Genomic DNA, 24,848 nt, shown 5'->3' on the forward strand with positions numbered 1-24,848 from the left:
GCGTCCCCAGCGCCGAGACACCAGGACCCTCACGGCCGGACAAGGCTGGGAAAAGCGCCCCGCTCACCGCGCTCCCGGCGCAGCCGGCCTGAGCTGCCGTGCCGCGCTGCGGCTCCAGGCCGCCCCCGGAGCCCGGGAACCACCCGCGGCTACCGCAGCGCCCCGCTCCCTTCCCCGGCGTCAGCGCATGCGCTAACCGGAAGTGTCGCTGCAGGGTCATGGGGCGGGAGATCCGGCCCTCGCTGCAGCACGCGGGGGAAGAAGCGTGCCGGCCGGCGTTGTGCACGCCAACAGTGAGGAAGCAGCACTGCTCTCGGTGGAGGGGTTGCAGAAGGTCAAGTTTTATATGAAACTAAAGAAAAATAAACCTTCGGTACAAATAGGTATCAAAGTTCACGGGAGAGACAGTTGCGTTATTTATCTACAATAGTAATCAATACAAAGAAATGAGATATAAAAGGTTTCTTGGTCAAAAGCTTATGCATTTGAAACACCTATGCTCTTAACCACAAGAGTAATCAAATACAAAGAATGAAAGTGTAAAGCTTTCTGGCTTTCAAGAGCTGCCTTGATTGTAAGACAGAAGGGAGAAAAACAAAACAAAAACCAACCACCCAAACAGAACTCCCGCAGCTATCTGGCTTGTTCTCAGGACAGACAGCAGCTGAACAGCACAAAGACTTAGAAAAAACTGATGCTCTGCCACTAAGCATATTTGCTAGGAGTAACAAGGGGATAAAAAAGAACACACCAGGTATTTAAATCTTTCCTTAGTTACCTGTGTTTTGAAGAATTCTATCTCTGGGAGAAGTCAGGTCAGTTTGCAAACACTAAGAAACAGAGTCAGAAATAAAAAAAATAATCTCACAGATGGGATAATTTGGTACTTGTTGTACTGTGGAGTGACTGAGAATAATGTTCCTGACGATGAAAACTAAACCCCATCCCCAGAGTGCCCTGAAGTCTGAACATCTCCAGAACTATTTATAGCCCTGGGGCTTCCCGCTGCCCTCATGTTCTCAACTGGTATTTCTCTGAGGGAGAGGGAGGCTCTCATGAAGATACTTCATGCTCCCATGCTCCGAGAAGTCAGAAACAACATGATTGTCCCCCCTCAGCAACCACTTTGTAGTTAAGAGTCCTTCAATTCCCACTGGTCCACGTGCATGGATACGAGAAGTACTAATTCCCACTTCAGCACCTGCAAGAAGCAAACAAGATAAAAGATAGTTAATCTTCGGAAGATGTTCACTTCATATTTATGAATTTTGCACCTTTAGGTAAAACCAGCTGCCTCTCAGTTATCGGCTTTTCTCTGCTCCCCTCAAAATGCCAGATGTTTACCTGATTTAAAAGTTAGAGGAGCTTAACTATTTCATTATAACTTGTAATGTTTATACTTCTGGCTGGTACAGAGAGAAAGATGTGAATGAAAACGTACCTCTCATATTGGATCATAGACTCATTTCCTGGGAGTTTAATCCTTTTTTTTTTTTTTTTTTTTAATTTTTAAATACTACATTAATCACAATTGTAATCTCATCTTCTGTCCTTTTTAATCATGTTGAGGAGGTACTGCAAGACCCTAGCTAGAATTTTTTTAATCCAACAGAACACTAAATGTTCCAGCTGACACAGTAATAGCCTGCTATGGAGATTTCCGAGTTTCTGCCTCAGGAAGGAATATTTCCCTTGTATTCTGCAATCATGGTAGGTGCACCTCTTTATTTAAGCAACAGATACTCTGTTTGTTTCTGCCTTTCGTTCTTCAACACCGCAGGGCTGGCACACCGGACAGCAGCTCAGTCGGCCCAGCAGGAATGAAGTATGGCATTCGTTACAGCATCATTAGAAAGATAAGCAAAAGAAAAACTGTTCACTAGTTTCAGATCCTGTGTTGCATTGTTCTAGCATTATGTGCATACAGCATACTTTGTTCTGACTGAATAGAACTTCAAAGGATCCAAAACATCTTTGCTTCCTATGCTAAATTAATCTATGTAGTCTGTGAAGCAGTATTAGCCGGTGCTGATAGGAAAGAGATACTAAACTGTCTGTCGTTCCAGACGGATGAAATGTCTAGGCTTCAACTTTTCCTGTGGTACCTTTCCTGAAAACCTCGTATTAAACAGTAAGATCAGAGACTAATTCTATCTTCCAGGACTCAGACTGCTACACTTTTCATACAACAGCAAATCCTGCAGTCACATCCCTGCAGTATTTTCTCCCTTACCAAGTCCAAATCTATAGCCATCAGAGAATCGGGTGCTGGCATTCCAGAAAACACATGCACTGTCCACATGCTGGAGGAAGAACTCTGCTGTTTTCTCTGGGGAAGAGGCAGAGAAAAATAAAATCCAGTACATAGAGAATGATCATGCACTCCAGTAAATACAACACAGTACAGTGAACAGGTAACAATACAACTTTCACATGGAGACTTATCAGACAGTATTTAAGCAGCCTGGGCTAAGACATGTTTATTTATACCATCTTCACGATACGCTTATCAAGTAGACACAGCTGCAAATGTTACAAGAAGTTTGCAAAGATTAGAAGAAAGCAAAAGCACTCCAATTCTAACCACATCTTGCCCAGAACCTGCAAACAGGGATAGTTAATATGACTGGGGAGAAAGGACAACTGCCCCAAACAGTATTTTGCAGTCAAACTGAGACAGTTAAACTACAGAGTCAGCTCTCCATTAAATCTTAGACATGGAATTGTTCCAGATAATAAAAAAATCCTAAGCTTAATTGCTATTTCAGGTAATACTTGGGAAATACCCAACAGCAGAAATAGCCCATGAAATCAGCTAACTAAATCTGTTTAACACAGAACATGCAAGACATGAGCAAGCTCAAGCAGAATCATACAAGTCTAGTCCTCTGGAGGACTCTGTTCTCTGTAAAACTGAGAGCTGCAGGTCCTTAGTGACAAGGATGACTTATAAACTTAGTATGATTACAGATCTTCGTGACATTAAGCTTTAAGTTTATATTAAGCTATATTAAAGATCAGCTATATTTCCAGTACACTCCCTAGCAAATCACTAGTGCACCAGCCCCATGGCAGTAGGTTATGGTATCAAATGCATACCTTTTGGTGACACTCATTTAAGCTCAGCAAGAGGTACAGAAACAGAAGTCTGCTTGACTCACACATCTGCCCACCCGCAGATCAACATGAACTTACTGCAGCTGATCCTCAGGAGTTCCAGGTTTGGTCTGGTTGGAGAATCAACGTTTGGCTGCAGCCCTAGCTACATTTTGAACTGGCACAATGTTCAAACTGCATGTGGGGCAGGTGCTAGGGATGGGAGCAGCACAGAGCTGCAAAAAAGGAGCACAGGTTCACAACTAAGAGGCAAGAAACTGCGAACTGAGATCAACGCAGCTTTTGTACTAGGGATGCAGAAGTGGGAAGGACTGGAAGAAGTAGGGAGAAAACATTTGTGGTCCTTGTTTACAAGGCATAAAAATGACATGGGAAGATAAAGTGGATAAAGTCTCATCTTCCCTACAATCCTTATTCCCACCAGCCTTTAGAGGCCTCAGGACATCTTCAGGATACAGGAGATGTTCCTGCAAAACTTTCTGATGCAGTAAGTCTGCATGATACAGGAACAGAAAGCAATTTGCCTGGCAAGAGCATGTGCTAACTTGCCATTGGCCATTCACTCAAGCATATTCCTTAAAATGGTGAATAAGGGTCAAACAACATGTTTTCTCTGAGCTAAACAGGACTGTAGGCACATTTAACTCATAGGCCTCCAGTTGGTTATGCCTGCTACAGACCCAAGAGAAGAACAACTATTGCAATGTAAGTGGCTACACTAACACCAAGAATCGGCAAACTAAAACAGTAGCTTAAGGAAGCAGACTGATCACTAACCATTCTCTGTAATGATAACATCTGTGTGAGAACTTCCATACTTGTGGATGTGTTCAACAGCCTCTTGGACACTGTCCACCACCTCAATGCAGCACTCCAGGTCCCCATATTCTGTGCGGAGAGATTTCACTTCTGAAGGGCTGAATGTCAAGTAAGATGCAAACTTTGGGCCAGCGTGAATCTTCACCTACAATGACAGAAACATTTTGTGCTGCAGACCATACCAATGTGTTCCAGGTGAAAGTGTGGCTTCTGATACTGTGTGGGACAGAGTGAATTTTCTTCTCAGCAGCCCTATGGTGCTATGTTTTGCACTTGGAACTAAAACAGTTTTGAAAACAAACTAGTATTTTTGGTTGTTGCTGAACACAGCTTGCACAGCATCAAGGCTTTCTCTTCCCTCCCCCCAAACCACACTGTTCTCCAGGCAAAAAAGTTGGGATTGTGCAGGAAGTTGGGAGGGGACAGAACCACCACAGCTGACCTGAACTGACTGAAGGGATATTACATGCCATATAAAATCATGCACAGCAATACAAACTGAGGGAAGGGTTTTTTGAAGAAGAAGATAGGCATTGCTCAGAAACTGGCTGGGATTTGGTCTGCATGTGGCAGATGGTGAGTAATAAGTTTTGCCTCACTTGTATGGCTTTTGGGGGTTGATTGTCCATTGCTGCCTCTCCTTCCCTCCTCCTTCCCCTTTCTTCTCCCTCTTTCTTTTGCATATCAAACTATCTATCTTTCAACCCACAATCACAGCAGCTGAGACACCTAAACAATGAGAGACAATATACAATCGATACAGCAAAGAAATCCCCATGCAAACAAAACACAGGAAATTTTGACAAGACAAGCATAAATGGGAAATAAGGCACAAGTCTGCAAAACTTGGAGGCTTTTAAGAAGGTATCTGTAGAATGGCATTTTCTTGTGCAACTGTAAATTACTTTACTTGCAAAATCCTGCTCAATCTGAAGCAGGCCTGCAAGGATGCTGGAGATTGACTCTTCATCAGGGACTGTGGTGACAGGACAAGGGGTGATGGGTTTAAACTAAAACAGGGGAAGTTCAGGTTAGACATAAAGGAAGAAGTTCTTTACTGTTAGGGTGGTGAGGCACTGGCACAGGTTGCCCAAAGAAGTGGTAAATGCTCCATCTCTGGCAGTGTTCAAGGCCAGGCTGGATAGAGCCTTGGGCAACATGGTTTAGTATGAGGCGACCCTGTCCATGGCAGGATGTTGGAACTGGATGATCTTAAGGTCCTTTCCAACCCAAACCAGTCTGGGATTCTGTGTTTGCATGTTTCTTGTTGTCAGGTCATATCAGACAGAGGTAACATCCTCCCCACTGTATTAGGAGCTAGATGGGTAGTGGTGGAAACGTACTAGTCCTCACACTCCCCTCATCCAAAGTCTGAAGACCCACCCTTCACTCTGCCCTTCCCGATAAGCAACCAAATGACATTAAAAAAAAAAAAAATCCATTAAGTGAGGACTTGCTCCTGATTACCTATCAGCTTCTTCTACTGTGACCCTTTCAACATCATCAGGGCATACGGCCTCCCTAATTTAACTGCATTAATCACTGCCTGTATGCTCTACTTGCCAAACACACACTGCTGTGTGAAAATCCTTGATTTATGTGCAGTTCGCGCTACTTCATGGATATTTCTCTCCCACTGCACCTCTGCTACCTGTATTGAGAAAACCATTACCCATGTCAAGACAACTAATTAGTATGCTGGCCTTTGACTGTTTCTTTGACATACTAGGAGGGTGGGGATAATGGGCAGGCAAGATGAAAAGTTTAAAAAATGGGGCTGAAACATATTCACAAAGGAGAAAAACATAAAGTGAATTCACTAAATTAATGAAGAAGAGGCCTTGCATCTGGGAGGTTAACAGCAATTAAATCATAATTAAGAAGGGTAGAGCAAGGGCTGTGTGTATGCTTTTTCAAGGCAGATCATTTGTGCTATACAAAAGGAAGTTATTTGTATCCCAATAATGGCACATAGCTGTCCTGAAGAAGCTGCTTTCAGGTCATTTCTACAAAAAGCCTTGAAGTTGTGTGGAGAATTAGAGAAAGTTCTTCTGTAAGTTCATTTACATGTATGAAGAAACTTACTTAAGTGTTATGCTGTCATAAAACTAAGTACGGCTACACTAGCCAGATCAAAAGTTTCTAAAGTGCTAGGAAAAAAAAAGGCAACAGAACAAAACACAAGTATGAGTGACTAACCTGTTCTACTCTCAACATGTCTATGATTTGATCGAACAACGGGGTTCTCAGCAAGTCTCGATGAATTAAGAGAGTTTCCAAAGCATTACAGGCAGCAGGATATTCACACTTTGAGTCTCTGACTGAGGTTTAAGAGTAGATAATTGGTTACACAGTATTTACAACAAAGATTTTGAACAGCATATGAATTATCAATTACCATCACCATATTGCATACTCAAGATACCAAGTTCAATTACATCTGTGTGATTTAAGTCACCCTCTCCCAGCTTACTTATTCGTGTAACCTTCTCAACACTGGCATCTGTGTCCACATACACGTGACAGATCCCTTCACTGTGTCCCATCACTGGGATTCCCTTAGCAGCTTTCTGGATATTTCTGACTAGCTGTGATGAACCACGTGGAATGATTAGGTCTATCAGCTTATCCAAACGACAGAGATCTTCTACTTCTTCTCTTGTGTTCACCTGTAGTAGTTGAATACAAACAATCGACAGTTTGAACACTCAAGTTCTGCCCATACTTTTTATACATACCACATCAAAGAAATCATTGATTTAATTCTAGGCTCTTACTAGTTGCACTGCATCTCTGACTCCATGAATGGAGAGTGCTTCTTGTGTCAGATGATGAAGGATTTGATTGCTATGTGCTGCCTCCTTCCCTCCTTTAAGAAGTAGGCCATTTCCACTGGCTATGGCCAAAGCAGACACCTGTCAGAAAAGAATTTATTCAATGGGAGGGGGGGTGCAGAGACAGAGTAATCTGTCTCTTCTATCAGAATAACACCCACAAAATAATAACAGGATTTTTAGCCTCAATGTGAATTTACGGTTTTCATTCTATGCCACACAGGAAAAAAAAACTACAGAAATGAAATGTGTTAAGCGTTTCAGGAACAAACCTGAGTTTTCAGGGTACTGTTGCCAGGGGCAGACTGCAGCGGGGAAGTCAGAGAAAACCCTGGATGTAGACTCCAGTATGAATTAGGTAGCTATATGGGCAATCACCCCAAGGAGAATAATTTTAGGCGCAAGGGCTTCTGTCCCCAATCACTCTCGGAGAAAATGGCTAATGAGCTCTTCTATAAGCAGGAAGAACATTTTTATTGTGCTGTCTGAACAGAAGTCACAATCAGACAACACTTGCTGCAAGTATGAGGAAAAACCGTTGTAGACAGTAGGCCCAGCATCACCTATATAGGTTTTCTTTCATGTTCATAATCAGAAGCAACTGACTGATGCTGTTGCCTTTCTGTTTAAGGTGCCAAATTTCACCCATTTGAGACCAGCAACTTAAGCGGACCGTATTTCAAAAAGTGCTTTGAAAATGCAACTGCTTTTTGGATGTTGATAAAAAATTACTTCTGCTGTTGAAAATATATACCCAAGTCGTTAAATCTCCAGACACTAGTTCTTATTGGTGTTTTCCCCACAAAACTGAAAACCAAGTGATGGTAGGTCTTACTGTTTGTTTCAGTTTTTTGTTCTTTTCTACAGAAGAGTGTGTCAGACACGACAAGGCTCTCTTCCCAGACTTACATTATTTTTGTATCCCTTTCTGTCTTTCTCACCCCGATCCTATTCACAATGGCCTCACAATTTGTCCACCTCTTTGGGAGAAGGGGGAGGGAAGCAAAAAAAAAAAAAAAAATTTACACTCCTTTAGAAAAAAGTCATCTCCTCTCCAGAACCTCTGTGTGCAGCCATCCAGCCAGTTCTTTATCCACCAAGCAGTCTATCCATCACACTGATGTCTCTCCAGTTTAGAGACAAGGATGTTGTGCGAGATGGTGTTGAACGCTTTACACAAGTCCAGGGAGATGATGTCAGCTGCTCTACCGCTGTCCATCAGTTCTGTAGCCCTTCATAAAAGGCCACGAAATTGGTCAGGCAGGATTTCCCCTTAGTGAAGCCATGCTGGCTGTCACCAAGCACCTTGTTGTTCTTCGTGTGCCTTAGCATGCCTTCCAGGAGAATCTGCTCGAAGATTTTGCCAGGCACAGAGGTGAGACTGACTGGTCTTTAATTCCCGGGGTCATCCATTTTCCCCTTCTTGAAAAGGGGGGTTATAGTTCCCTTTTTCCAGTCATCGGGAACTTCACCTGACTGCCATGATTTTTCAAATATGATGGCCAGCAGCTTAGCAACTTCATTCGCCAGCTCTTTCAGGACCTGCAGATGGATTTCATCAGGACCCATGATCTTGTGCATGTTCAGGTTTTTAGGATGGTCTCGAACCTGTTCCTCTCCTACGGTTGGCCTAAGGTCTTCATTCTCACAGTCCCTGGATTTGTCTTCCAAGGCTTGGGTGGTGTGGTCAGAGCATTTACCAGTGAAGACTGATGCAAGGAAGTCACTGCAAACCTCAGCCTTCTCCAAATCCAGGGTAGCCAGTTCTCCTGTTTGCTTCCAGAGAGGGCTCACATTACCCATAGGCTTTGTTTTGGTGGCTACATACCTACAGAAGCCCTTCCTGTTACCCTTATCATCCCTGGACAGTCTCAATTCTAACTGGCCTTTACCCCTCCTGACCTGAGCCCTTGCTTCCTGGACAGCATCCCTGTATCCTTCCCGGGTTACCTGTCCTTGCTTCCGCTTTGTATAAGCTTCTTTTTCTCTTCTAAGTTTTCTCAGCACTTCCTTATGCAGCCATTGAGGCCTCCTGGCCTTCTTGCCCCGTTTCCTTCTTGTCAGCACACAACACTCCTGAGCTTGAAGCAGGTGATCCTTGAATATCAACCAACAGTCTTGGTCCCCCCTGCCCTGTAGGGCTTTATCCCATGGAACCTTATTGAGCAGGGTCCTGAAGAGGTCCAAGTCTGGTCTCTTGTAGTGCAGGGCAGTGAGCTTGCTGCATGCCCTTCTCACTGCCCCGAGGATCCTGAACTCCACCATCTCATGATTGCTGCAGCCAAGGCTGCCTTGGAGCATCGCATTCCCCACCAGCCCCTTCCTGTTGGTGAGCATGAGGTCAAGCATGGCCCCTCTCCTTGTCAGCTCCTCTGTCATTTTCAAGAGAAAGTTGTCTTCCACACAATCGAGGAACCTCCTGGATTGCTTGTGTTGGGCCCCTCTGAGATATCGGGGAGGTTGAAGTCCCCTACAAGGACAAGGGCCTGCAAGTGTGAGGCTGCTAATAATGGTAGACATGGGAGGTTAGTGCCTTGTCATTTCACAGGGACTTTGCCTAGAGCACACTCCCTTTCAATGTGAAATGGGAAGCACTCACAATAAAGCTGGCGAGAGGGGTCAAGGACAGCAGAAAGAGCTTTTTCAAATACATGGCAGGTAAAACTAACACCAGAGGCAATGTAGGCCCGCTGATGAACGGGACGGGTGCCCTGGTGACAGAAGATACAGAGATGGCAGAGTTACTGAATGACTTCTTTGTCTCTGTCTACTCTGCTGGAGGCAGTCCTGAAGAGCCCTGTACCGCTGAGACCCCGGATGAAGATAGGTCAACGGAGCGGTCTGCCTTAGTCGATGAGGAATGGGTTAAAGACCAGTTGAGCAATCTGGATATCCATAAATCCATGGGTCCAGATGGGATGCACCCGCGGGTGCTGAGGGAACTGGCTGAGGTCATTGCTAGACCGCTCTCCATCATCTTTACCAAGTCTTGGGAAACGGGAGAGGTGCCTGAGGACTGGAGGAAAGCAAATGTCACTCCTGTCTTCAAAAAGGGCAAGAAGGAGGACCCGGGTAACTATAGACCGGTTAGCCTCACCTCCGTTCCTGGGAAAGTGATGGAACACCTTATCCTTGGTGCCATCTTAAGGCATATCAAGGATAAGAGGGTTATGAGGGGCAGTCAACATGGCTTCACCAAGGGGAAGTCGTGCTTGACCAATCTTGTAGCCTTTTATGAGGAAATAACACGGTGGATGGATGATGGTAGAGCGGTGGATGTGGTCTACCTCGACTTCAGCAAAGCGTTTGACACGGTCTCCCACAGCATCCTTGCGGCTAAATTGAGGAAGTGTGGTCTGGATGATCGGGTAGTGAGGTGGACTGTGAACTGGCTGAAGGAGAGAAGCCAGAGAGTTGTAGTCTATGGGGCGGAGTCTAGTTGGAGGCCTGTATCTAGTGGAGTGCCTCAAGGGTCGGTACTGGGACCAGTATTATTTAATATATTCATCAACGATTTAGATGAGGGAATTGAGTGTACTATCAGCAAGTTTGCTGATGACACTAAGCTGGGAGGGGTGGCCGACACGCCAGAAGGCTGTGCTGCCATCCAGAGGGACCTGGACAGGCTGGAGAGCTGGGCGGGGAATAACTTGATGAAATATAACAAGGGAAAGTGTAGAGTCCTGCATCTGGGCAGGAACAACCCCAGGTTCCAGTATAGGCTGGGGAACGACCTGTTAGAGAGCAGTGTAGGGGAGAGGGACCTGGGGGTCCTGGTGGACGACAGGGTGACCATGAGCCGACACTGTGCCCTTGTGGCCAAGAAGGCCAATGGCATCCTGGGGTGTATTAGAAGGGGGGTGGTTAGTAGGTCGAGAGAGGTCCTCCTTCCCCTCTACTCTGCCCTGGTGAGACCTCATCTGGAATATTGTGTCCAGTTCTGGGGCCCTCAGTTTAAAAAGGACAGGGACCTGCTGGAGAGAGTCCAGCGCAGGGCAACTAAGATGATTAAGGGAGTGGAGCATCTCCCTTATGAGGAAAGACTGAGGGAGCTGGGTCTCTACAGTTTGGAGAAGAGGAGATTGAGGGGTGACCTTATTAGTGTATATAAATATATAAAGGGGGAGTGTCACGAGGATGGAGCCAGGCTCTTCTCAGTGGCAAACAATGAAAGGACAAGGGGTAATGGATACAAATTGGAGCACAAGAGGTTCCACTTAAACCTGAGAAGAAACTTCTTCTCAGTGAGGGTGACGGAACACTGGAACAGGCTGCCCAGGGAGGTTGTGGAATCTCCTTCTTTGGAGACATTCAAGACCCGCCTGGACACGTTCCTGTGTAATCTTATCTAGGTGTTCCTGCTCCGGCAGGGGGATTGGACTAGATGATCTTTTGAGGTCCCTTCCAATCTCTAACCTACTGTGATACTGTGATACTGTGTAATTTAGCCATGAAGTACCACGTTGCTCATTGGTTGAATCCCTCTTCCTTATAAACTGTCTGTAACCATCACTTTCTCTTCAGACACCTGCTCATGTTAGAGAACTCTTCAATCCATCTTCCTAGACACTAATGTTAATTGTGGGAAACAACTTGTGAACTGTGAAGTTTTTTTTTTTGTTTACTTATTAAAAATCTACTACAGTTTCTCAGTATAGTAGTTCGGAGTTAGAAAATAAGATTAAGGTTGCCTCTGTAATATTAGTTCAGTCCCCATATTTGCATGCATTATAATAGCATTTACTGACACCAACAGTCCCACACAGTGCTGCAGATGAAGGTATTTGATTTTTAAAATGCCGGCCTTATTCCCAGCACAATATAAATGACATTCATTTACAGTACACCTGTCAAGATTTCACCAGCCCTTCCAGAAACGTCAGCACCCAAGAACTCAGAACAGCATTCTTCGTGAAACCCATCTCACAGCAACTGAGTAACAGTTATCATTCCGCCTCACACAAGCAGTGTCAGTACAGGACAGATCTCTCAAAGCCTGCAACTTCTGTGCTTTCTGTGCTCAGCAATTTTTTATTGGTTTGTTTTTTTAACCATGTATTCCTAACAGTTACAGTTAATTGCTAGCATCTGTATTTCACAGCTCCTGTTTAATTCTAGTCTGCAGCTCAGCTGTACACAGCATGGACAGATAAAACAAGTGCTCATTGCTAGGAGCCTCCCACGCTATCAGTCAGGCACTGAACATGAATTTTTAAGACAAATGGAGAACTTTCATCATCTGAAAATAACTCTTATGTTGGGTTTATTAAAAAAAAAAAACAAAAAAGCACCACCAAACCCAACAAAAGCACATCAACAAACCCCAAAATAACAAAACAAAAAACCAAAAAACAAATAAAAACCGCACAACCTAAACAACCCAGGCCTGAATAACTCTGCAGAAGGAAGTCCTAACAGTACTTCTGCAGGAAACACAGGGATGCCAACAAAACCAATTTTAGAATAATCTACACAAGAATCCTCTGAGAGAGTACTTCTCAGAGCCTCCCAGTTGCCCACCAACAGAAATACCCTTTATTTTGGCATCAAAGAATTTGCAACAATGTAAATATGCCTTCCTTACCTGTGGAAGGCAGTCAGGTCGGGACTCAAAGATCACGAGAAGGACGCCAATAGGCACTGTCACCTGCTCCAAATCCAGGTCTTTTGCTATTCGTGTTCGGCGAATTACACGGCCAACGCTGTCCTGTGAGGATGCTGCGATCTGACGCAGACCAATAGCCAAGCTGTTCAGCTTCGATGTAGACAGGCTCAGACGTTTCAACAATGGAAGGGCCAATCTCCCTAAAAGCAAGGAAAAACTGGGCTGGAGACAGGGGGGCCCTTGCTACAAGAGAGACATTGAGGTGCTGAAGAGGGGCCAGAGAAGGGCAATGGAGCTGGTGCAGGGCTTGGAGCACAAGGGTGATGGGGAACCTGGCTGAGGGACCTGGGAGGTTTAGTCTGGAGAAGGCTCAGGGGGGATCTTATCGCTCCCTACAACTGTCTGAAAGGAGGTTGCAGTGAGGTGGGATCAGTCTCCCAAGTAACAAGCAAAAGGACAAAAGGAAATAGCCTCAAGTTAAGCCGGGGAGGTTTAGACCTAATATTGGTAAAACTGTCTTCACCAAAAGGGCTGTCATGCATTGGAGCACGCCGTCCAGGGCAGTGGTGGAGTTACCGTCCCTAGACGGATTTAAAAGTCATACAGATGTGGCACATGGTTTAGTGGTGGATATGGCAATAGTAGATTTATGGCTGGACTTAATGATCTTAATGGTCTTTTCCAACCTAAACAATTCTATGATTCCATAGATTGGTCTGCCTTGGCTCAAGCAAATGCAACTTAACCTAAGAAAAATTCAGTTATTTCCTACACCCTAGCAAGAAACCCACCTGAGATGAAAAATGCACAGCATTAAGTCCAGTCGCCACAATAAAACAGCTCAAATGTGACAATGATTTCACCCACCACCACATTTTCACTTAATGCGGTTTAAGTAATTTGTACATGAAGCAACATCAACATCCACAAAGGTAAGGTTTTTTTCAATTTCTAGTACTGCTATACGTCTGAATTTCTCACAAGTTTATATCCTTGCAGTAGTTCTGGAAGGTTTGGGCAGTAATTTCATCTTTCTAGATTACAGCTAGAAATCTCAAAGCACAGATGCATGCACAGCATTTCTGTTCAGACTGCTCAACAACTGTCTGCATTTTCTAGTCTGAACACATTCAGACAATAAGTTAACCCAGCTACATCCCCTCAAGTGCTCTGGTCAGTAACAAAAACAAAAACAAACAAAAAAAAAAAGGTTCTCTGGCTTCTTCCACAAAGTATTGCAATTCATGATATGGCATTTTCATACATTTGCCATCCCAATCCCAATTTCTGACAATATTATCAGTCTAACATGGAAGAATGGGCTTAATCCAAGCTACCTAAAGGAAACCTTCCTTAGTCAGAAGGGGGCATGAATTTTTTTAGATACCAGCAATTTAAGTATAGAGACAATAGCTTTCTCTTCAGGAGCCAAAAATAAATATAAGCAGCCCAGAAAATACTCACTTTATGCATGAAAGTAATAGAGGTGATGTTTGTCATATTTAATTTTTAAGCAAGCCTCCTTTGACAAAACGGAGCCCTGATTTTTATTTATTTATTTATTTATTACAATACACTGCTTTATGTTTTACAAGGCCTTGGGATCTTCCCTGATGAAGGCACCTGTTTTAAATAATTGGACGAGGCCTTGGGTGATATGGTGTAGTGTGAGGTGTCCCTGCCCATGGCAGGAGGGTTGGAACTTGATGATCTTAAGGTCCTTTCCAACCCTAACTATTCCATGATTCTATGATTCTATAATTAAGGAAGCTGTAGCTGTCTACACTGAGAAGGTCTCAAGGTCCTGGGTTCACGACTCTGTGACAGTCATACTACTCAATCCCAGGAGACGGAAGATGGTAGTTCTGCTCATTTCCTTTGAGGCTCCAAGAGGCTCAAGACAATAGGATTACCATGGAAGGACTTGAAATATTACCTTTATTTTCAGCCTCTTCTAGGTCCTTTTTGTTTGCCAAGAGAATTTCTTCTCTCTGGTCAGTTAGTAAGTCAGCAAGACGATAAATAATTTCTGCTCTCTGAAAGAGAAAACAGTTTCTGAACTGACTTCTTATACAAAGTTCACATTAGTTGACATCTGGTCACCTTCAGTCCATTTATGTTGACCACAACCTCTCAGTGTCTTGACTCCCTGAATACTTGGGGCCTGCATCACATTGAAAAAATGAGGCTGAACACTGCTTCAGCCTTTGCTGTTTATTATCTTGCTTTTCATGCCCAGTCTTCTTCCCCAAACCCAGAATGTTCTTTCTTTAAGACCACTTTCTCTTCTTTGCAACAGCTGCAACTATTCTACCCAACTGTGGAGTAGTAATTGGTTGTCTGCGTCTCCTCTTTTGCATACACTACCCACAGGATTGAATGGAGGAAGTTTCTCCAGTTAATTCTTCGGCAGCTCTGAGCACAATTAATTTCTGTGTGATATTCAACACTATTAACATTTTTAAAAACCCATATGAAAGCATATATTACTTCATAGCCCCAAGGTACATTATGTTTTTCTCATCTCTTTAAGCATGTTCCAATCCAACTGATAGACCCGGCACACAAAGAATTGATTCTTGTCCTAAGTGGACCATCTGTGTTATAAATCGATGTAAAACTTGCAACACATTCACAACCTTAACAAGTGAGGCCATATTGTTCTGTCACCTGCTCAGGCTGTAGAGCTGCCAAGGTCCTGCCACCAGTCCGAGCCATTTCACCCTGCTGCTCTACTGTAGGACCTGCAGAAAACCCCAAAATATGATATACAAAGTAACAGCACATGTGAAAGTAAACACTAGCCCTTCCATTTTCTACTTTTTTTCTGCAGGAAAGCAGGTAGAGTCTGAAACAGACATATTCAAGAAAACTGATGTATGCTAGAACAGGAAAATCTGTACCTGATACCATACTACCGTGGTCCCCAAAGACAGAGAGTCATGATAGAGATTCTGTAAGGTTGCTGCATCAGAGGCAAGGGTGCACCTTGCATCAAAAAGACTTGACAAAGGGGAAAAGAACCAGGGTTGCTAAGTCTCAGGCTACTGAAAGAAGAGGCAAACTTTGAAAAGTTTAAGTATTCAAATCAGGAAAACAGAAAGGATTATAAAATAGCATAGGAACGTATAAACAATTACAGAAGCCAAACCTCAACCTGAGTTAACAGTTCACAGAAAATTTGCTTCCCCCTGTCTCTCTCTGGACTCATTTCAGAAGAGCTCCTGCAGAAGAAGGGGTGGGGTTTGTGGTTTTTTTTCCTGGCAGGACCTCAAACAATCCCTCTCAAACTGAAATGATACAGAACAGGTCAGTTGTTTCTATTTCTGAACAAGTAGCCAGGTTCAAGCAGCATTTTCCTGAAGAGTCTGCAAGCAGCTCATGGATAAACCAAAGTGTGAATTTAACTCCCCTAAAATTGTCCAGTTCTGGGCTCCCTAGTACAAAAGAGACATGGACACTGTGGGGAGAGTCTAATGAAGTGCAGCAAAGACGATTAAGGGACTGGAGCACCTCTTGCACAAGGAAAGACTGAGAGAGCTGGAACTATTTATCCCAGAGAAGAGGACTTGGGAATCTCAGCAGTATGTACCTAAAGGAAGGCTGTGAAGAAGATGGAGACAGGCTCTTTTCAGTGATGCTCAGTGACAGGACAAGAGACAATGACACAAACTGAAGCACAGGAGGTGCCTCCCATCAGAAACCACTTCTGCACTGTGAGGATGACCAAGCACTGGCACAGGTTGCCAGGGAGGTTGTGGAGTCTCAATTCTAGGAGATACTTAAAAGCTACCTGTACACAGTCCTGGGCAACCTGCTTGATCAGGGGTAGGACCAGACGACCCTGTCATCTATCATATTCTCCCTTCCAACCTTGGCCATTCATCAATTATCACAGAATGTTTTGGGCTGGAAGGGACCTTAAAGCTCACCCAGTCCCAACCCCTGTCACGGGCAGGGACAACTCACACTAGAGCAGGTTGCTCCAAGCCCCTGTGTCCAACCTGGCCTTGAACACTGCCAGGGATGGGGCAGCCACAGCTTCTCTGCACACCCTGTGCCAGCGCCTCAGCACCCTCACAGGGAAGAGCTTCTGCCTAAGAGCTTATCTCAGTCTCCCCTCAGGCAGGTTAAAGCCATTCCCCTTGGCCTGTCCCTACAGGCCCTTATCCCAAGCCCCTCTCCATGTTTCCTGCAGCCCCTTTAGGCACTGGAGCTGCTCTCAGGTCTCCCCTTCAGGAGCCTTCTCTTGTCCAGGCTGCCCCAGCCCAGCTCTCTCAGCCTGGCTCCAGAGCAGAGCTGCTCCAGCCCTTGCAGCATCTCCATGGCCTCCTCTGGCCTCGCTCCAACAGCTCCACATCCCTCTTGTGCTGCTGCCCCAGAGCTGGATCAGGGCTGCAGGGGGGGGTCTCCCCAGAGCACAGCAGAGGGGCAGGATCCCCTCCCTGAGCTGCTGCTCACACTCTGGGGGTGCAGCCCAGCACACCGGGGGGGTTCTAGGCTCAAGTGCACACTGAAGCCAGGTCATTGGGAGCTTCTCACCCAGTGCCCCCAAGTCTTTCCATGATTTCTTCTGCAGCCAAATTACTAAGCCACAAAAGGCCTAGTGTAATTCACACTAAATAAACATTAAGCAATGTAGAGGGGAAATGGAATTATCAGACCTTAATACTGTCACAAATAATATGAACTACTATGAAAACATCATCTCGGTGAACATCAACATCAAAAAGCAAATTAAATGTTTGGAATTATTAGAAAGGGCAATTAAAGAACAGATCAAAAAATATCATCAATCTTACTAAAACTCAGCTAGGTCCTGCCATCAGATAAATTAAAGCTTCATTTGCATCTTGAAATCTTGATTTTTGCCCATCTCAAAAAGACCACAACAGAATGAAAACAGTTTCAAACAAGAGAAAGAGGGATGACCAAGTTTTTGGAACAGTGTCAGTACAAAATGTCTAAGACCAAACCTCTTTCACATGGAAGAGAGATGATGAGTGGAAAGACTGTGTATCACATCTTTGAAGTTGAACAGGGGCTGATCACCTGTACAGGCAGTAGGGGCATTCAGTGAAGCTATCAGGATGAAAATTCAAAGCCTTCTCCACCAACCCAAACATTATTTAAAGCAAGCAGTCTTCACATAATTCTAGGTGCAGAATTTACACACAGTATCTAGTTAAGGCTCTTGACTATTGTGACACTGTGTATGTCAAGTCTTTACAGGGGTTCAAAGGATGATCCAACAACTTCGTACGAGAAATCAACTGAGGATTATTATACACAAAGAAATTTGCTTGGCTTAAAATTCAAGTCAAACGTGTCACTCTGTACTTGTCCTATTCAGCTAAGGACACATCTTTGGTCTGATTTTCTCCAGTGACTGTTAAAGTGATTCTCCAGTGACTGTTGAGGTGTGCCAGCAGTGTAGTGGCCAGAAAATATTTCTACCTACCATACCAGAAGACTGAGCTGTAAAAGGAACTTATGTTAAGAAATAAAAGTAAACACTATCTTAGTTCAGCTGTTCATTCTATGTCCACATTTTCACACTGAAATCTTCAATGTTAGATGACAACCTCTAAGACTAAAAATGGTAACAACTCTACTCATTACATTCTTCAAATGCAAGTTTGATGCAGCAGTTTATCAGCTGGAGGAAACCACAGAAAATTCAAAATTTTCTATTCCTACTTTAGAAAACACCTTTCAAAATCCATTTTTCAGAGTGTGGCTTCCCAGTTATTGTACAGGTCTAGCTGAACTGTAACTTTTCACGAACTCTGCAAGTCTCAATGTACACATTACCTCTGTACTCACCTGCAGGTTTTACCTCTGAAAAAAAAGTTCCAACTTTTTTCCCTTCCACAATGTCTGTGATGACATGACCAGAGATCTTTGGGTGGGTTCCATTTGCAATCACTACAGAGGTGCCTCCCTGGAGGGCCCATAGAGCTGCTTTCACCTAGTGAAGGACAGAGCCAGTTTCAGGAAATACACTTTTTATTTGAATCACCACTCTCAACAAGACTTCTTGCTCCACTTTGATGTGCAAATTCAAAGAACATTCAGCACAATTCAGGAATTTCCATAATGACGTAGCATTGAATGAGATCACATATTTGTGCCTTACCTTCCTTTCCTTAACTAGCTGCCGCTTTACGAGTGTACTTCAAGTTTTCCTAGCAGCCTGCTTTTGTCAAGACTTCTGCAAAGGCATTTTGATCATATGTTATTTTTCACCTTTACCTTCTGTTTGAAGTTCTGACTGTCTGAAGAAACCAATTTTTCTTTCTTTGTTTTTTCTTTTTTTTTTGGTTGTTTGGTTGGGTTTTGTTTGTTTTTGGGGGGGGGCTTGTTTGTTTGTTTTTTTAAGATTCTGTTGCCAATTTCCCTGATATGGATCAGCCATTGATAACTAATCACTTTAAGGGACCACAGAACACTACTTGTAATGCAGAGGACTGTTCTTGCTCCAGGCCTAGCCACTACCATATACCATTAAAATATTACTCAATACCTTTAGCTGTTCAAATTACTCCCTCAAAGTTTGAGCAGCTAAGCACTCCTTGTGGTTCTGGTTAAGATGTAGATGTATTCTCATTGTTTATAACCCTTTGGTGAAGTTATGAAGTTCGTTGAAGAAGCTTAGGTTTCCACACAATGTTTTCACCTACTCTGTTCACGTTTCCTGTTCATGTCCTAATCAGTTATTTCTTTGCTTCTACTTTTTGCTTGGGAGTACACCTACTGTTAGAATAGTAATTTCATTCAGTAGGATCTCAGCCTCTCCTGGTGTGTCAGATGCTCCAATTCTGTAATCATATTTATTGATTTAGGGCTCTCTACTGGATTCACTGTCATATGCTATGTCCTCCTTGCGCTACGGTGTCCAGAACTAGACACAGCTCTACAGATGTGGTCTCACTAATGCTGATAGAGGGAAAAACTAATTTCCCTCGATGATGGCTATGTTCTTTCTAATACATCCAAACCAAGACCCCTGCATCCCTGCTTTCCAGCCAGTCAGCTCCCCAGCCCATATCACTGAATGAAGCTGCTCCTCCCTAGGGATAGGACTTGGCATGTCCCATTACTGAACTCTATGAAGTTATTCTGCCCATTTCTGCAGCCTGTCAAGATCCATCTGAATGGCAGCACAATCTTTGTATCTATCTCCCATTCCCAAACCTGCTTTTCCTTCGCAATTACAAAACAAATGTTCTATATTTCTACCTTGGCTTCCATGCCTCCCATTCCCACTCGAGATTTAGTTCCAAATGTTACAGACTGCTGATCTCCTGGGTAGAATATGTCAATTAGCTTTGCATCATCAGATCCTGGAGGGCTGTCAAAGAGTCCTGAAATAAATAATAAAAATCTGTTAGTGTTATATACCCTCATCTCCAAAGCTCACCATGGAAAAAGAAAGAAAGAAAAATAATCCCTGCGGCTGAAAAGCTGTATTCCACTTCACAGGACGGCAAACTCTGACTGAACCCTACTTTTTGTGGAACTGAAAGTTCAAGAACTACAACTTCACCAAAAACGTAATGAGTAAGAAACTGAAAGCCCCCATGCTGAATGGCAGCGTGCAGGCTGGGAGGTAGTGACATTTGGTTGAGGTTACAAAGACTTTTTTATATGTTCAATATAAAAATACATATGTAGGCTTACATATACAAGCCTATAACTAAACAGGCAAAGGACAGTCCTCCTCACCAAAATCTCAGCTGACATTCTTGGTTGCTGGGTTGTACAGTGATAAACTGGGCAATTTAGAAATAGGTAAAAAAGGGTAACTATTGAATTCTGCTAAGAAGGAACACCATATTAGAGGCATACTAATTTTTTTTTTTTAAATCTGGTCATTTTATGTAACTGTGTTGTTGACTGACACTTTGATTTACATAGCATGTTAAACCTGAACTTGTTACACATTAAACTAAACACCACACTTCCCAGAAATTCTATGTGAACAAATACTGTCACTACAAATTAGAAAGCACAAGTGCAGACTATCTGTGTCCTAGCTGGCAGAGGAGAGAACATTAATCTTTCCATAAACAAGATGTCACAATTGAATGAGTAAGATTAGGGGATGGTGGTGTTGGGGGTTAATTTTTTTAGAAGTTGTTTTGACTATTGCTTTTATGAGTTGTTCTCAGTAATTTCAACTAGAATCAACTATGAAATCCAGCTAAATGTGCTAAAAGAAACTGTGCTTACGGAAAGGTATCTCCTTCCTCCTCAGGGCTTACAGTATGTGCTAAAGTCCAGGATTCTTTCAGGATTCACTGAAAGAAGCCCGGAGAAGATGAAAAAGACTATGTGAGTTGCATGATGTTGACTGCACTGATCTGAAACTGCACTCACTACCCTTTTCTCTCCCTAGAAAAGGACCTTTAACACTCATAGGTGACAGACTTATGTCACAGCAGCACAGCTCAGAACACTATGGCAGAGTAAGCAAAAGGCCTGGGAGTCAGGAAAAGCTAGCAAGTTCCAGGTATCTGGAAGGCAATAACCAGGACTTGTACCTGTAATTCACTGAAAGAAAGAACCTGCTCCCAGGAGAAACAAACTATTGTAGAACAGTACTTGGCTTATACTCCTGATTCTAAACACATATGTATAAATCATGACTACATCATACAATTCTGAGAAGCTAGCAGAAGTACCATAGTACATATGGCATTCTGGGTTCTGGAACAAGTCAAAGTTCACACGCGTTCTGACAGTCTTTAGCTTATGTGACAGTATCAACATTGGATATATCCCTTAAGGAGTTATGTAGTAAGTTGTAATTGTCCCTGTAAAATATATGAGCTGAAGAGATCAGTAAACCCCAGTTAAAGAAATGACTCACAAACCTTCTACATCTGAGAGAACAATCAGGAGATCAGTTTTCATTTCCACAGCCAGTCGTGCTGCCAGACTGTCATTATCCTTCACACTTATCACCTGCAATGCACATGCATATCAGCACTACTGAACAGTGGGAGGAACTAGAAAATACATAGAAAAGCAAGCTACCTCAGCACTATCAGGTCCTTCTGAGCTTCTTTGTTCACACCCACCAGAAACTTAGGTGATCTCTGTGTTTAAGCAGATATACTTCTGGAATGCAGTAAAGTGGTACCAAAATGACTAGCAATGTGACCAATACCTGCGTTCTCCACCTTAGTGCCCAGTGACGGGGCAAGAGGTACTAACTGACTCTGCTTTTAAGAAGGGGTCCTGAACTACATGACCTGCAGAAGTCCCAACTTCAGCTCTTCAGTGAAAACCAAACCAGACATGCTTGCTTTTACAGAGCAGACATCACCTGCCCTGCTTTTACCCCACACCACTATACCATGCCAGAAACAGACAGGTCAGCATAGTCTTCCAGTACCCTCCATCCACACTACTAATTTTATATGTTTGTTTCCCATCTGCAGGCTTCAGAGGTCCCTGATTATGGCATTAGTGAAGTTCAGATTAGTGCTGTACCAGCAGGATCCACCCCTTTGCAATACTTTACCCACATTTACCCCCTGCAGATCACTGTTTGGCTCTGGAGGTGGAACAACAGCATCATTAGTGTTAATTATAGGGACGATATTCATTCTTAAAAGCTCATGCAATGTTCCATTTAAGTTTCGACGCTTCTGTTCATCATGGAAGTCCAGGTTGGTGACTAAAATCTAAAAGAAGGGAAAAAATTAACATTACTTAGCCTACCACTTTCCCTGAGAACATACTAAGTGTATGTATTAACATGCCATAACAGATCAGTGGTGCCTTTCAGGTCACTGCAGAAACATAGGATAAAGAATACAATTAAGAAATATTCTCCCCACAACATTTTCAGGTTTATGTGACTGAACTTCCACTGGAACCTAGAATAGCCTTCCTTAGGCTGACAGATCACAGGCTCCAAGAATCAAGTGGAAAAAAAAAAACAACGTAAGCGTAACATAGATGCTGATAATTACTAAGACCCAAAACAATTCAATAGCTTACTTAATACACTGCCTTTCCTGCTCTCCCTCACACTGTTATGCTTCTGGTGTTACAAGCAGGAGAGATGCTTTGTCTCAAGACTTTTCTCCAGCTCTCGAACTTGCTTTTCTGAAAGACTCTTGATGTTAAAGCCTTCTGCATGCAGCCTCCACCCATTTCCTTTTAGTATTTTAAGGGAAAAAACCCTCAATGTCTGAAGAGACTTCTGTTGGTTTGTTGTTTTTTTTTTTCATTTTTACTCTGCCATTGGGTATTTGAGAACTAAGCAAACACAACCACAACAGAAATGTTACAATAGCACTTGGAATCAAAGTGTACACTTACTTTTCTGGCATGGACAAGCAATTCTTTTAAATCAAAGGAATGACAGCTGTCTACAGACTTCAACAAGAGTAAAACCCAGTGCAACTTACAGTGATTGTTAGATATACTGTAAACATTTTAGTGATGACAGTCACTAAACAGACAGTCTCCCGGCAAAACTTCACACTTTAAGTACCTAAATTTATTAAAAGTGTTTAAATAAATAAAGCCTTACAGTTGATGCAATTCTGTATTCTCACAGTATTTAAGATAAAGCTTGTTTACAAGTACTTCAATTAAATACAGTTGCAGCATTTGGTATTGGTAGAAGACCCAAGCTAGGAATACCATCACCCACAAGTTAGAAAGGACTGAGGAGAAAGACAGGAAGCTCCAAAGTATGGATATGCACTTCTATCAGCATTACAGAATGAATGGCAGCAGCTTGGCCACTTGTGATTTTTAAGCACTCACTTTCGATCACCAACTACAGCTTTTGTTAGGAGATCTTAACAGGCACTCCCCCACCATACGTAAGTGCAAGACACACACGAACACCAAAAAGAAAAAGCATATTTGCTTCACCTCGATGACAGCTAACTCCATTTCACAAATACTTAGCAGGGCACTCCTGTATAAGCTACCATCTACACTATAATAAGCCCCCAAAGTAGGATGGCAATAGAAATCATAGAATGGTTTGTTGGAATGGACCTTAAGGTCCTGGCAGTGTTCAAGGCCAGGTTGCACGGAGTCTTGGGTGACACTGTTTAGTGTGTGGTGTCCTTGCCCATGGCAAGGGGGTTGGAACTAGATGATCTTAAGGTCCTTTCCAACCCTAACTATTCTATGATTCTAAGTATAGCAGCATATAAAACATGGAAAAAATGCAACAACAATTCCATCACTGACTAAAGTAGCAGGTCAGTCTAGAAAAGCAGTAATCCCTTACCTGAGCTGCACAGATGCTGTACTGAGTAAACATGGCCTCATACAGAGCCATCAATCCACTCTGGCCAGCTGCTGCACAGGCTCGGGCCTCCAAGACTGGAATAGCCTACAAAGATGAAGTGCTGTCAGGCAGTGCCCTTGATCAGGTACTACCCAACATTCAAGGGAAAACAGGAATGACGCTAGCCACTCACCATATCTTTCAGCTGACTCTGGCCTGAATGAAGTGCTTGCCTCACACTCTGAGAAAGCAAGATCTCATGACGCAACCGCTGCTTTCCAAAGGCTACAGCACCACTGGTGACAATCATCATCTCCCGGCCCTGATTTTGCAGCACAGACACCTGTAAGCACAGTACATAAGAAACAGGAGTATGATCACTGCAAGCATGACAGCTCTGGCTATTTATAGATAAACCTTAGGCTCACCAGTTCTTGCTAACACAAGTGTTTCTCCTTATTCATGTGCAAAGCAAGGCCATCACCCTCTTAAGATACTCCTGCACACCTTCCCAACCCCTTAGGAGCTACGCAAAGGACTGCATGCAGTCTATAGCTTCTGCTAAACTTTCTTTCCACAATACCAGGTTTTATGTCAAAATTATGCTTAAATTTTCAGAATACCTATTACGTGGTAAGACTTCCATGCCCTCACCCTCCTCTTCCATTGCTACAGATAAGGAATGATACGATGAAAAAGACGTAAAGTAGAAGCTGTCCCTTCCATTAACCTTCTTATTGACAATCCATTCCCAAAGCTGCCATTATACAGTAACTTCGAGTGCTACAAGTGAAGCTAAGTCAGTACAGCTTTAACTACTTCTTCCTCACGTGCATCTGGCCAGATTCCTTTCAAAGTTCTAAAGCTAAATGTCTTACATAAATTTACAGTATTATGTTAACTTTACTTCCCAGACATGTTCAATTCCCCCTCCGAGTCATAATTTCATTTTAGAGACTCAATCCATGAGTTGATCCCCAGTTGTTTCTACAAGTAATGAGGTTTCAGGCTCTATCTGCAAGTGCTCAGGTAATAAGAAAGGGTCCACTCTTTCTGCAGACATCACAAACTTCAGTGCAGCTTTCCTACTAGATCAAACTAATGTCCCAGTCATGTCTTACCTACTGCATAAAAATCTCACTGTCCAAATCTCTCCCTCTATACTGGGTCTGGCCAAGACAGAGGTAACTTTCTTCAGAGGGGC

At 43.3% G+C, this 24,848-nt stretch overlaps 1 protein-coding gene across 7 annotated transcripts in view; it reads right to left on the reverse strand.

Moving 5' to 3' along the window:
- Window positions 1-386: 386 nt before the first annotated feature.
- Window positions 387-24,848, reverse strand: part of ALDH18A1 (aldehyde dehydrogenase 18 family member A1) — a 36,776-nt gene continuing 12,314 nt past the window's right edge. For 4 of the 7 annotated variants that reach the window (XM_061376758.1, XM_061376754.1, XM_061376755.1 and 1 more), the window contains 15 exons: window positions 23,838-23,987; window positions 23,645-23,749; window positions 21,912-22,070; window positions 21,255-21,345; window positions 19,618-19,742; window positions 18,202-18,346; window positions 15,046-15,119; window positions 14,312-14,411; window positions 12,355-12,575; window positions 6,714-6,851; window positions 6,410-6,605; window positions 6,136-6,257; window positions 3,895-4,081; window positions 2,234-2,329; window positions 387-1,201 (listed from right to left, as the gene is read on the reverse strand). In XM_061376758.1, coding sequence (XP_061232742.1) covers window positions 1,020-1,201; window positions 2,234-2,329; window positions 3,895-4,081; window positions 6,136-6,257; window positions 6,410-6,605; window positions 6,714-6,851; window positions 12,355-12,575; window positions 14,312-14,411; window positions 15,046-15,119; window positions 18,202-18,346; window positions 19,618-19,742; window positions 21,255-21,345; window positions 21,912-22,070; window positions 23,645-23,749; window positions 23,838-23,987 — 2,091 coding nt within the window. In that variant the 3' untranslated portion in view covers window positions 387-1,019. The remainder of the gene's footprint in view (window positions 1,202-2,233; window positions 2,330-3,894; window positions 4,082-6,135; window positions 6,258-6,409; window positions 6,606-6,713; window positions 6,852-12,354; window positions 12,576-14,311; window positions 14,412-15,045; window positions 15,120-18,201; window positions 18,347-19,617; window positions 19,743-21,254; window positions 21,346-21,911; window positions 22,071-23,644; window positions 23,750-23,837; window positions 23,988-24,848) is intronic. The other 3 variants (XM_061376757.1, XM_061376759.1, XM_061376760.1) reach the window with 3 other exon arrangements.

Source organism: Neopsephotus bourkii, unplaced genomic scaffold, assembly GCF_033783945.1.
Source record: "Neopsephotus bourkii isolate Nb327-2 ecotype Australia unplaced genomic scaffold, CSIRO-AGI_Nbou_v1 NB_1735, whole genome shotgun sequence".
NCBI classification, from domain to species: Eukaryota; Metazoa; Chordata; class Aves; order Psittaciformes; family Psittacidae; genus Neopsephotus; species Neopsephotus bourkii.